The sequence below is a fragment of the Nannobrachium achirus genome (genome assembly GCF_963921795.1).
Source record: "Nannobrachium achirus genome assembly, chromosome: 8".
Classification (NCBI taxonomy): domain Eukaryota; kingdom Metazoa; phylum Chordata; class Actinopteri; order Myctophiformes; family Myctophidae; genus Nannobrachium; species Nannobrachium achirus.
Window position 1 is genome coordinate 5,284,072 of NC_137817.1, and position 13,068 is coordinate 5,297,139.

Genomic DNA, 13,068 nt, shown 5'->3' on the forward strand with positions numbered 1-13,068 from the left:
AGCTATGGTCTTCAGTGTGTTGGAATTGACCATCGGGGCGATCCTCTGTAGGAAACGAGTTCGTTGGTTGATTTTATTTATTACTTTAGAAGTCATCTTTTCACTGGAAAGATTAGCTTCAAGGATACATCCTAAGTAAGAGATTTCGTTTTTTCGTGTTATGACCTTGTCACCCACTTTGATTGTGAAGTTATCAACTTTTTTTTTTTTCTTGTATTTAATTTTTTTCATTTTCCCAAATAATTATTACAAATAAATGAAAAAAGTTATCGAAAAAACACGGCCTGCTCACGTATTAGGAGGGTAATATGAGTCACCAGAAAAGATAATGGGTGTTTTTAATGAATCTTATCATATGGTTAAAATGGAGTTTGAAGTTGCAATGGGTGTGTGTGGGGAGAGGCCCTGGGCCTGGAGGGCCTGGTAACATTTACATCAAATATCTAAATATTGAATCAAGCAAATCAAAAACTGTTCAGGGTGTTCATAAAAGCCTGATTAGACGATAAAATTACCAAAAGTGTTTTTGAAACTTTAAATATCTCTTTAAAGGAGTAGTTCACCCCCAAAATGCCTTTTTTTCTATTGATTACTCATGCCATGGAGAGTAGAGTTCAATAATATTTTTTGGTTTTTGTCACATTCCTAAGACAAAATTTTGATTTGAGTAAATTTACCCCCATTGATTCCGGATGGTGACCCGTTTCGAAACGGGTCACCATCCGGAACGAATGGTGGTAAATTTATTGTTATCACATTTTTGTCTTAGGAATGCGACAAAAAACAAAAAATATTATTGAACTCTACTCTCCATGGCATGAGTAATCAATAGAAAAAAAGTCATTTTGGGGGTGAACTACTCCTTTAAGGACTGTACTTTTGTGCCAGCTTTTTTTAAATTAATCCAACGGTTTATTGCCAGCGTTTACTTTCATTGTTTTAACGGTTTCCAACGGCGATAACGCGAGCGCTGTGCTCGCTGCTCCTCCGCATTCTCACACGCATTGCCACTGCGCCGCCTCTCGAGAGCTCCATGGATAGTGATCCGCCATTAGCGAGACACGTTACCGCTGTGCTAGCGAGAGGTGGATCACGTTACCGCTGTGCATCGCCTCAAAAACGCCATGGTCGCTGGCCAAAGAAATCTCTAACCTGATGGTCGCTAGGGGTGGAAAAAATAATCGATTCACCAATTAATTGCGATTCGAATCGATTGGAATCGATTCACAAATTTCAAAAATCGTGTGAAATAAATCATGTATTGGAATCGTGATGAGTCGTGATAATCGATAATCGCAATTTAATCGAATCGTAGCCCTCTGAATCGTAATCGAATTGAATCGTTACACCTCTAATGGTCGCCACTCGCCATCAGGGCGTGTTTGTATGTTAATATCTGAAGTTGTCTCTTTATATTTTGTCCTAACTTCAGTATGTGTTTCATCTTCTCTGTGTTTACTTCAGGCTATCCTGGAGGTTATCCCACAACCGCACCCACCTACACACCCAACCTCTATCAGACGGGGAGTCCTGGGTATCCACCAGGTAAACCTTATTCCAAGAACACACACACACACACACACACACACACACACACACACACACACACACACACACACACATAGGGCTGTCACGATATGACATTTTACATGACGATTAATTGTCACTCAAATAATTGGCGATTAACGATTTAATTGTGTTTTTGACGTTGCTAATTACATTTCTGTTTGGCTTTTAGGCTTTGAAGTTGTACATGGTAGATATGACACATAACCTAAACACACAAATAAATTACTGACATATTTGACAACTTACTACTTAAAAACAATGTTAACTTAACATTGATAGTGGAAACAGCCGATCTACAAGCTCACAACGCGTTGCGATGCAACACGTTGTGAGCTTGTGGATCTGCTATTTCCACTATTCTTTTACTTTAAAAAAATATATGAACTTTTTTCAACATGGAAACGATTATGACGATTATGAAAAATAATCACGATTATGTAAAAAAAAAATCACGATTAGACGATTATGTAATAATTGTGACAGCCCTACACACACACACAACACACACACACACACACACACACACACAAGCTCTACGCTGCACTGGATTTGATGCCATGCGAGGCATTGACGCAATGCGAGGCGTTGAGAGCTAACCCTTCTTGGGTAATATTTGACATATGTTTGCACATTTTTTAATACTGTAGTTTGTTGGTTACTTCTAAAACGGCTAGTTCCATTCCTTGATTCTGATTGGCTGGTTTCCCTTTAATTGCTGTGGTATATGAGACTATAATCCACACCTTGAATCAGTTTATATCAAACCCAGGTGTGTTATTTCTTTCCACACTGCACCAATTATCTGCACCTTTGTTGTTGGTAAAAAAGCTGGGAACTACGTTCTTGCAGACCTTGTAGTGAATTATTAGTGAAATAGAACAGTTTTAATTGGTACATGTCTATGATTTTTCATGTTGCCATATTGTAACCGTTTTAGAAAAGCAATAAGCCACGCGAGGCATGTGGTTACCTGTGTTTTATAACGGCTGAGAGGGTTGGAGACACGCGGATGCGCCTCGTATTCTCACCACACCTCTCTGATTGGGCCTAATCATCTAGGCCCAATCTGATTGGGCCTAATCACTTTGGGCCTAGATGAGAACCACTGGAGTGTAGAGCACAGGTGTGGTTGTCTTGACCCCTATAGTGGGGGACCTCCCCCAGTTTTACAGAATAAACATGGTTTTAATTGGTGGGATTAGCTTTTAGATCAGCTTATATTTTCAAGTTTTATCAACATCTTTGTTGTTCAGTCACAAATGCACTCTATGAGAGAGGCAGTCCTTGGTGTACTGGTACAACTACACCAGCCTGCCACACCCACATGGTCTACTTATCAGTGTTATCTTTAATGGAGGAATGGAGGGAGTGATTTATGATGGTTCTACGTTGGAGATTTTAATTAGCGAGATGCTTTCAGGATCATTTGATCTAATATGCCGGTTGACGTACTCTCATCCTCCCTACAAATCAAAGCTCTCGCGTGCACACGCAGGGAGCATTGGCTGGTGGTGTTTAAAGTGTCTGTAGAGTATAACAACTACAGTACCCATTTAGGCCTAGAATTATTGAATGTTTTAACCAGTGAAAAATAGCAGATCTACAAGCTTGTAGATCTGCTGTTTTTGAAAAAATCGTGAAAATGTGTACAAATCTTTGAATATATGTATTTTCAAAGCAAACGTTTGTAACTAAAATGTTGCTTCTGGGTGGTCCCTGGAACGAAATATTTTGAGATGGGGGTCCGTGGCCAAATACATATCAATTGGGGGGTCCTTCTCATGAAAAGGTTTGAGAACCACTGACATAGTAGTCTCTCAAGAACAGACCAACTGAGCTCCATTTAAGTGAAAAGGACCTTTTCTTTGACGGTGGCTGGCCAGATTGCTGACATAGAAACATAGGTTTTTCAAAAAAAGGATTCAAAAGACACTTATAGAATTGGGTCAAAATTCTAATTTTCACTATTTTTCAAAAATAGCAGATATACAACTTAGCTCACAGCGCGGCACTTGGTGCCGCGCTGTGAGCTTGTATATCTGCTATTTTTTAATAGTTAAAGCATAACACAATGATACACAATAATGTGTACCCGTTCTAAATGGGTTAAAGTGTAGTTTAGAGTATTAATAACAACTACAATACTGCAATACATTTTTGATAAGGTGCTGTTTTTCTTGTATATGCTGCCAAGAAGACACCTGGATATGGGTTAGATGTAGATATAGCAGTAGTTTTAGTACATTTCCCGGTTAATACATTTCCCATTTAATGGACTGAATCGTGACGCAACTGTATCGTACCGAACCGCAAATGAAGAATAGTGTGTACTTACTCCCACTTAGCTTCACACACCACCTGACTTTGTGTTGTTGAAAATATGGAATACTCTCCCTCTCTCTCTCTCTCTCTCTTTCACACCCAATTTCTCAAAGAAAAATGTTGTCCCAATTTCAATCTTCCAGTGCCTTGCGATTAGGGATGGGACATGTCATGTCACGATTATTGTGAGAAAAGATATCGCAATTTACGATATTATCGCGATAATCAAAATTATCCCCCATTATCCTGGGGCGGAACATTTGCCAAGAAATAGCCGATCTAGAAGCGTCGCAACGCATTGTGAGTCTGAGTTGTTTTTTTTTTTCAGATTTGTTTTTGGGCTTTTTGCCTTTATTGATAGGACAGTACACTGACAGGAAATGGGGGGAGAGATGGGGAGTGACACAAAGGTCGTCCGGATCGGGAATCAAACCGGCAACGCCGCCAGGCATCCATGCCATGTGGCAATGCCTACGTGGTTTGCACCTGGACCAGTAGGCCAGCGGGCACCCGAGTCAAAGACATTTGATAGAGTGAAAAAAAAAGACTGTATCAAGTACGTATATTATAAGTACCGGATATGCAGCTCTGCAAATAAAAGGTGAATTGATCCCCAGTGCATGACGGAGGACGATATCACAATAAATTACGGTAAATCTCCACGATACGATTATCGCAAGTGTTTTTTATCACGATTATCGTCCCATCCCTACTTGCGATGTGCTGTGACGCACAGTTTGAGCAAAACTAAAAGTGGGACTGAGTTACTAGGGCTCAAGGTGGAGGGGCCTTAATTATTTTATGAAGAAGATATACAAGCTCACAGCGCGGCGAGCTTGTAGATCTGCACATTTTTAAAAGTTGTGAAAATGTGTGCAAATCTTTGAATATAATTATGTACTTTTTAACCGAACATTTGTAACTCAAATGTTGTTTCTGGGGGGGTCCCTGGAACAAAATACTTTTAGATGGGGGGTACGTGGCCAAATACGTATCATTTTGGGGGTCCTTCACATGAAAATATTTGAGCACCACTGACATAGAAACATAGTTTAAAAAATCACACCCGTGTGAAGTGGAGCTGTGTGTGTGTGTGTGTGTGTGTGTGTGTGTGTGTGTGTGTGTGTGTGTGTGTGTGTGTGTGTGTGTGTGTGTGTGTGTGTGTGTGTGTGTGTGTGTGTGTGTGTGTGTGTGTGTGTGTGTGTGTGTGTGTGTGTGTGTGTGTGTGGATCATGTGTACCGATTTTTGTGACATTTGAAGAAAATATGTAGGAAAAGGAGCAAAAAGTGTGTTTTGGAGAAAATTCAAGATGGCGGAAAATCTATCATGGCGCAAATGGGCGTGGCCTATATGGGGAGATGCGTCATGACCCAAGGAATCCAGGGAAAAAATATTTTTAATTTTCCGACCTACGGTTCAAGAGTTACAGGCCAAAACGTAAAGTGGGGTGTTATGGCGCCACCATGCGGCCAAATGACACAATTATTTTTTATTTAATCCTTGAAAGCATTATGAACCTCCTCTCCAAGTCTTGAAACTCTAGCCCCTATGGTTTGCGAGAGACAAATAATTGAATGTGAGTTTTTGCAATTCCCATTATAAGTCAATGGGGAGAACCTTTCTCTTAGAAAAGTAATAGCCCACGATTCCTGAGTAAGCCGGTCGATTTGACATATGGCGCGAGTGTGTGGTGGCAAAACTGTGGGACTAGTGGCGTGCCGAAGTTTAGGAAGTTCAGGCTACATACACACAGACAGACAGACACACACACAGACACACACACACACAGACCCACACGGCCACGTATAGGGAGCCTGTGTTTCACACAGCTCCAAAAAAACAAAACACCTTAGGATTCGAAATATTCAGACATTTTCACGATTTTTCAAAAATAGCAGATCTACAAGCTCGCAGCACGGCACTCGATGCCGTGCTGCGAGCTTGTAGATCTGCTATTTTTCAATAGTTTAAAGCACAAAATGTGCGTGAATCCTGGTACCCAGGGCCCAGAATTTGGTGCGACACCCCTGCGCACACACACACACACACACGCACGCACGCACGCACGCACGCGCGCGCGCGCGCGCGCACACACACACACACACACACACACACACACACACAGTTGGAGCTCAGTGTCTCGTCCCCACAGCAGATGGGGAGGCCAGTTGTCGCCGTTCTCCCCAGCCTCAGTGTGCGTGTGCATGTACAGTAGCTGTTGGTTTAGTACAGGAAGAGCTTCAACTCTTCCCAACCCCACAGAAAGAGTAGTCTCACCCCTCGAACCTGGGCTCGGTTAAACATTGTGTGTGTGTGTGTGTGTGTGTGTGTGTGTGTGTGTGTGTGTGTGTGTGTGTGTGTGTGTGTGTGTGTGTGTGTGTGTGTGTGTGTGTGTGTGTGTGTGTGTGTGTGTGTGTGTGTGTGTGTGTGTGTGTGTGTGTGTGTGTGTGTGTGTTATTGTTCTTGCTACATACTGAGCTCCAGAAATAGGTTTTGACCAACAGTGTGAGGACATTTTTGGAAAGTGAGGACATTTTTGCAGTCCTCACTAAATTTAGGGTTGTGTAAAGGGTTAGGTTTAGGGTTAGGGTTAGTGGTTAGGGTAAGGCCACAGGAATGGAAGAAAAATCAATGTAAGTCAATGGAGGTCCTCAGTATGTAGCAAAAACAAGAATGTGCGTGTGTGTGTGTGTTTATTCCCCCCCATTGGTTACCCCCTGGAGGTGTGCCCGATATGTCCCATCCTGATATGTTGTTGAAGTTCTCTGTCACCAACGATTTGATTCAGTCATTCTGGATTCCATAGCAGCCAGTATGTCTTCTATGGAGTATGAATCAATCGGTCAGACTAGCAATAGAAAAAAAGTGTCCAGAAACAAAAACGTTCTCGGATATTTCATAGGAGCAAAGGCTAAAGCCTCAATCTGAGATTTCTTCAGTCGGTTCGGCTGTATGTGGAACAGCAAGAAGATACTGTGGGTTTAGGATGATAATGGGTAAACCTTATAATCTTACCAGGGATGTTAATCGACTCATTATTTGCGAATCGACGGGCCGAAGATCGAAGCGTCGATTTTTTTAACTTTTTTCTTTTTGCGCTAAGCAGCAGATGAGCACAACGGCGCATTACTTTAAGAAACACAACTTATGCAGCTGTACCCATCATGTTTAGCCACCCATCAAAGCCCTAATAATGATAATAAATGATTGCTCTTCCTTGTGTTAGCATGGAGTCTGTTTTTGAGAGACTAGAAGCGGAGTGACAAAGTCCATGGAAAGTAGCTAGCGAGCAGGCTCAGGCTGGCACCCCAGGCTAGTGTATCATCACACATGGAGGCTTGGTCTGCCTCGCTCTCCCTACCCCCCGCTCTCTCCACTCTGACCACCATCGCACACCACGGCGACGCTGCCATAACAAGCGAGCTTTCGTTTCAAGCATGTACAAGGCAGGAGGTAAACTCATCCAGTCAGCGCGCACTGCTATGACGCGTGCACACGATCAGATTTTTTTACTCATCTTTTTTGAGTCGCGGTGAGCATGAGTCGATAATTGAGTCGATTTTCCATTTTATTTCACACCCCTAAATCTTACATACTGTATGGTGCTTATTGTTTAGGAAATAGAGCAGGGGTCTTCAACATGGGGTCCGGGACCCCCAGGGGGTCCTCAGAGTTACTACAGGGGGGCCCGCCAAAGATCTGTGTCATAGGATCATTCTTTTAAATGAACAACTTCAACCCTCGCATACTTATTGTGAGGCGGAACTTTAGCCAAAAATATCAGATCTAAATAGAGCTTGTAGATCTGCTATTTTCAGCAAATAGGTTCGGTGTAGAGGTAAAAAAAGAGCAGACCAAGTGCTAGTGAAAGGTCAAGTTTACAAAATATCAATGATTTAAGTGGTTAAATGTCTGAAAATACACATTAACATGAATCCAATTCAATTCAAAGGAGCTTTATTGGCATGAGAAAACATACGTTTACATTGCCAAAGCTGTGTCACAAATACAACTAGAAAATATTGTTCCTTCGAAACAGTTGTGGGCTCGCTTCAAGCCAGAAAACAATGGCTATATGTCAAGATCGCAAGCAGTGCTCTCTTTGACGTTACTGACGCAATCGGATGCTGCATGCATGATTTGAGGCATTTTGTTCCAAAAATGTGTTATGCAAAAGTTGACCCGCTGGTGGCGCTATAACAGGCCAATGTGAGAAGGGTGGCATCTGTTCCTTGACCTAGTGGGAATGTGCTTGCAAGATTTCTCGCACATCGCAGGCTGTGTTCATGATTAGAGGTGTTTTTGGCCACTTTATCGCTGCTTGCAGCTATATTTATTATTATTATTATTTTTTTTTTGTGTGCACTTCATAGGCATGTTAGATAAAGGTCCTTAGAAGAAATCCTAGAATAAAAACGGGTTTAAGCGTTTCACAAACTGCTCAAAATGATATAGCGCCCACCTTTGGCCAATTGGGGTAAGATTGGTTTTAGTGATATTTGGACTAACACTCTACATCTTTGCCAAATGCCATGAACATGTTACTTTGCATGTATGATTTAGAGGCAGAAGAATAATTTGCATAAAACTGCAATATTCATTGAATTATTTAAAAAAGCATGTTTCAATTTTAAAGAAATCCGATCCGACAGATCTTTAGATATTGGTCCAAAGTTCACGTAAAAAAAGTTTTGTGCACGTGACGCGAAAATTCCAGAATAAAAGCGGGTTTACGCGTTTTACAAACTGCTCTAAATGGCGGAAAATCGAAGGGCGGAGCTTACTTAACAACGACACAGATGTCTTCCGCTTGAGTCAAAGCACGCGTGTAAGCAAGTTGCATGTCTTCAAACGAAACGAGTCATGACTTATGGCCGTTTGAAGTTTGAATTTTCAAACGCTTTGTATAGCGCCCCCCTTTGGCCAATTGGAATAAGATTGGTTTCAGTGATATTTTGACTAACCCTCTACATCTTTGCCAAATGCCATGAACGTGTAACTTTGCATGTATGATTTAGAGGCAAAAGAATAATTTGCATAAAACTGCAATATACTGTGAATTATTAAAAAATAATGTTTCACTTTAAAAAAAATCTGGTTGATCAATTTGACCGTATTGGTCCAAAGTTCATCTGAAAAAAGTTTTGTGCGCGTAACGCAAAAATCCCAGGAGGAGATAGATTTTTACTGTTTTTCATATAATTCAAAATTCTGGGGGATCTAAAGGTCAGAGGTCAAAAGTCAGAGCGTAAAAGTTGTTTGGCATGAGGAGACGCATACGTGTATACAGGTTTCATGACTGTACGTATAACAGAGCATGAGCTCTACCTGTTCAAAGTTCGCACTTTCGAAGGCTTCCTACAGCGCCACCATTTGGCCGATTGCTGTAAAAAATAATAGCACACGTTGCCACAGTAAGCTGAACACATTGATGTTTTTATTTTCATTTTCTGTCTAAGTATGTAGGAGTAGAAAGGAACCGAAGTTTTGAGGAGAACTTGATATGACTAGTATAGTATAGTATAGTATAGTATAGAAATAATGACAATATCTAAAGTGTGCTCGCCTTACAGGCGAGCCCACAATAAAAACAGTTGAAAATGGGGAACATAATACAGTTGGAAGGGGGTACAGCATTGTGTAATAATGTAAACATTGTGAACCCAACATTGACTGATGACAGCGCTGTCAAACAAGTCTATGAATCTATATGAAATCGATGAAAATCTGCATCACAACTTCATACAATATGTAGAGGGGGTCCCTGCTTCATCTCTCTCTCAGCTAAGGGGTCCTTGGCCTGAAAAGACCCCTGGTGTAGGAAATAGTGTCACAAATCACAGAATCAGATTAGGTCTCGGCCTAACAAAATGTTTCAGCCGGGATATTTTATTATTTAATCCATGTCGCCAAAATAGCTTAGCATATTCATGAATTCATGACCTTAGATGGCTGCTATAAATAGACTAGTGCTGTAGCCCCATAACAACATATGGTATCTTGCATGTTTGGAGTCAATTTCTCGTCCTGGTTGCTATGTTACTTAATTTTAACTGTCAATTGAGGGAGAAAATCTTTTAACTGTTAATTGAGTGAGAACATTGTGTATAATTGGAGCCACTAGATGGAATATTCTGCTGACATGCTGCCGCCACACATATAGCAAGTACTTAAGCCATTTAGGCCTAGAATTATTGAATGCTTTAACTATTGAAAAATAGCAGATATACAAGCTCACAGCGCGGCACCGAGTGCCGCGCTGCGAGCTTGTAGATCTGCTATTTTTGAAAATCATGGAGATTTGTGCAAACCTTTGAAGATATATATATTAAGCGAACATTTGTAACTCAAATATTTGTTTCTGGGGGGTCCCTGATAAAAATATTTTGAGAAGGGGGTCAGCGGGCAAATACGTATCATTTTGGGGGTCCTTCACATGAAAAGGTTTGAGCACCGCCGACATATATCTTTTTTAAAAAAACTTCAGAAGACACTTATAGAATCGGGTGAAAATATTCAAAGAATTGCACGCATTTTCAAGATAAAAAAAAAAAGCTTGCAGTGCGGCACTCGGTGCCACGCTGTGGGGGGTCCTTCACAAAAAAGTTTGAGCACCACTGACATAGAAACATAGGTTTTTCAAAAAACCATAGAAGAATTTGAAATATTCAGACTCCGCACAAATTTTCACGATTTAAAAAAATAGCAGATCTACAAGCTCGAAGCGCGGCACTCAGTGACGCGCTGTGAGCTTGTATATCTGCTATTTATTAATAGCTAAACCATAAAGTAATGCACAATAATGCGTACCCGTTCTGAATGATTTAATGCACAGTTGAGTGGTAATGTAATGTCGTAGCCGAGGCCAGTAGTGACTGAGTCTCCGAGGAAGACGATTGTGATTGTGATTAGAATATACCACGTTGGCCAGGGTCACTGCAGCACCTCACAAAAACCGTTAAATAGAGGAACCCATTTTCTCTCAGGACGGCTTTGTCTAATTGTCACCCCTTTGTCCTCTAATGCCCTGCACGCATGTTGGAGCACGGAATTCTGTGTGAGAGAATGCATGCACACACACACACACACACACACACACACACACACACACACACACACACACACACACACACACACACACACACACACACACACACACACAGAGAGAGCGAGTGCGGCTCTAGCGGGTCTTTGTTCTCTTGTCCTTGGGAGAGAAAGCGCTTTCATAAGCACCCTAGCTAGCGGGCGTGTGAATGTTTGACCTTCAGGCGCCTCCAGCTGGTCAATCCCCGGTACTGCAGGGCTGAGGGATCACAGCTCAGCTTACAAACACCATACATATGAAACTCAGCACAAAAAGAAAGGAAACTTGACTTCGGTCCATTATATCTCCCCTTTAATAATACCAAGTTGTATTGTGTTTTATATCATTTTTTATTGTTGATTCGTCACCTTTACAACGAGGTACAGCTTGTAAGCATCGGGCATTCGAGGCATGAGCTACACAGCCAAACGTGTGGGTAGCGCCGACCAACATTTTGCCAAAATGGCTTGCAATATACTGTTCTGCTGGCATTTACTCTCGTTTTGGGCTTACCTGACACTGAGCTTAACATTAACAAAGTGTAAAAATGGCCAATATGTGTTGTTTTTTCTTTTCCTTATTACTGTGGGAGAGTGCAATCATTCAATGCTCCAAGCAACAAAGGTGAACACCAAAAGAACAGAATTGCAGGCCTGCCAGGCCATTTTGACCATTTTTGGAGGGGTGCTACCCACACGTTTGGCTGTGGTTACCTTTCCACGCATGCCAGATCCTTACAAGCTGTACCTCGTTGTAAAGGTGACAAATCAACGATAACAATGATCTCAAACACAATACCATTTGGCATAATTAAAGGGGGGATATAATGGACCGAATGTTGGCAAATCTTTTGGCGGCGCTACCCACACGTTTGGCTGTGGTGCTCATTCCACGAATGCCCGATGCTTACAAACTGTACCTCGTGGTGACGAATCAACGATAAAAATGATATAAAACACAATACAAATTGGTATTATTAGAGGGGAGATATAATGGACCGGAGTCAAGTTTCCTTTCTTTTTGTGCTGAATTTATATTGTTATATCGTTGTCCAAAACCTATTCGTTTTGAAAAATGATTTAAACTAGTGAAAATAGCTGATCTACAAGCACACAACGCCTCGCACCACGAGGCGTTGTGTGCTTGTAGATCTGCTATTTTCACCAGTTCTTGTGCGACATTGCGAGGTTTGTTCCACGAAGGTGACAATATTATATCTTATACATTACACACGTTAACTCAAATGGATACTTCAAGGCTCTGATCCATTACTTTGTCGGTAGATTAGAAAGGGATAAACTGTAACGTCGCCATCTATCTGTTCATGCTGATCAAGCTGAAATGCAAGGGGCCTGCCTGCCTACTGCGTCACATGCTGTGACATTCAAACAGTGAGACATGTTTACATTCCTCCGCTGCAAGGAGCCAGCACAGAAGCCCCTTTGACAATCATGTAACACATATATAAATAATTAGGTGTGGTAGATAATGTATGCAAGGACAACAGACTGGATTTAAACCTTCTATATACCGCCCCAAACAGTGGCTCGGGTTGGGACCCATTGGTGGGTCGTGGATTTTATTAATAATCTTTTTGTTTTTAATTATTATAAATTCAAAATGTATAAAAAACTAAATCCAAAAAAAGCAAAATATTTCATGAATTAAAAGACAATGCAATGATTTTTTCTGTCATGAAGAAATCAAAGAAAAATCAAAGAAATTCCATAAATTTGTAAAAAATGGCAGATCTACAAGCTTGCAACGTGCTGCGAACTGCGCGAAGTGATGCGCTGAGAGCTTGTAGATCTGCTGTTTTCACAAGTTTGGTTCCCGGGTTCTCAACCTTTTCAGGCTGTGACCCCCCAAATAATCATATTTGAACTGGGGACCCCCAGCTCACTGCGAGCTTGTAGATCTGAATAACATTTGTGCAAGTCTTTGAATATTTTTGACTCCGTTCTATAAACGTCTTTTAAATCCTTCTAAATCAGTGGTTCTCAAACTTTTTCATGTCAAGGACCCCCAAAATGACATTTATTTGACCAGGGACCCCCATCTCAAAATATGTTGTTCCAGGGCCCACCCAGAA

General features: G+C 41.3%; 1 protein-coding gene across 3 annotated transcripts in view; it reads left to right on the forward strand.

Moving 5' to 3' along the window:
• The window catches only part of LOC308290342 (myelin-associated neurite-outgrowth inhibitor-like), a 73,374-nt gene that overhangs the window by 37,852 nt on the left and 22,454 nt on the right, over positions 1 to 13,068 (forward strand). For all 3 annotated transcript variants that reach the window (XM_080732138.1, XM_080732139.1, XM_080732140.1), the window contains one exon: positions 1,465 to 1,545. In XM_080732138.1, the coding sequence (XP_080588264.1) occupies positions 1,465 to 1,545 (81 nt within the window). The remainder of the gene's footprint in view (positions 1 to 1,464; positions 1,546 to 13,068) is intronic.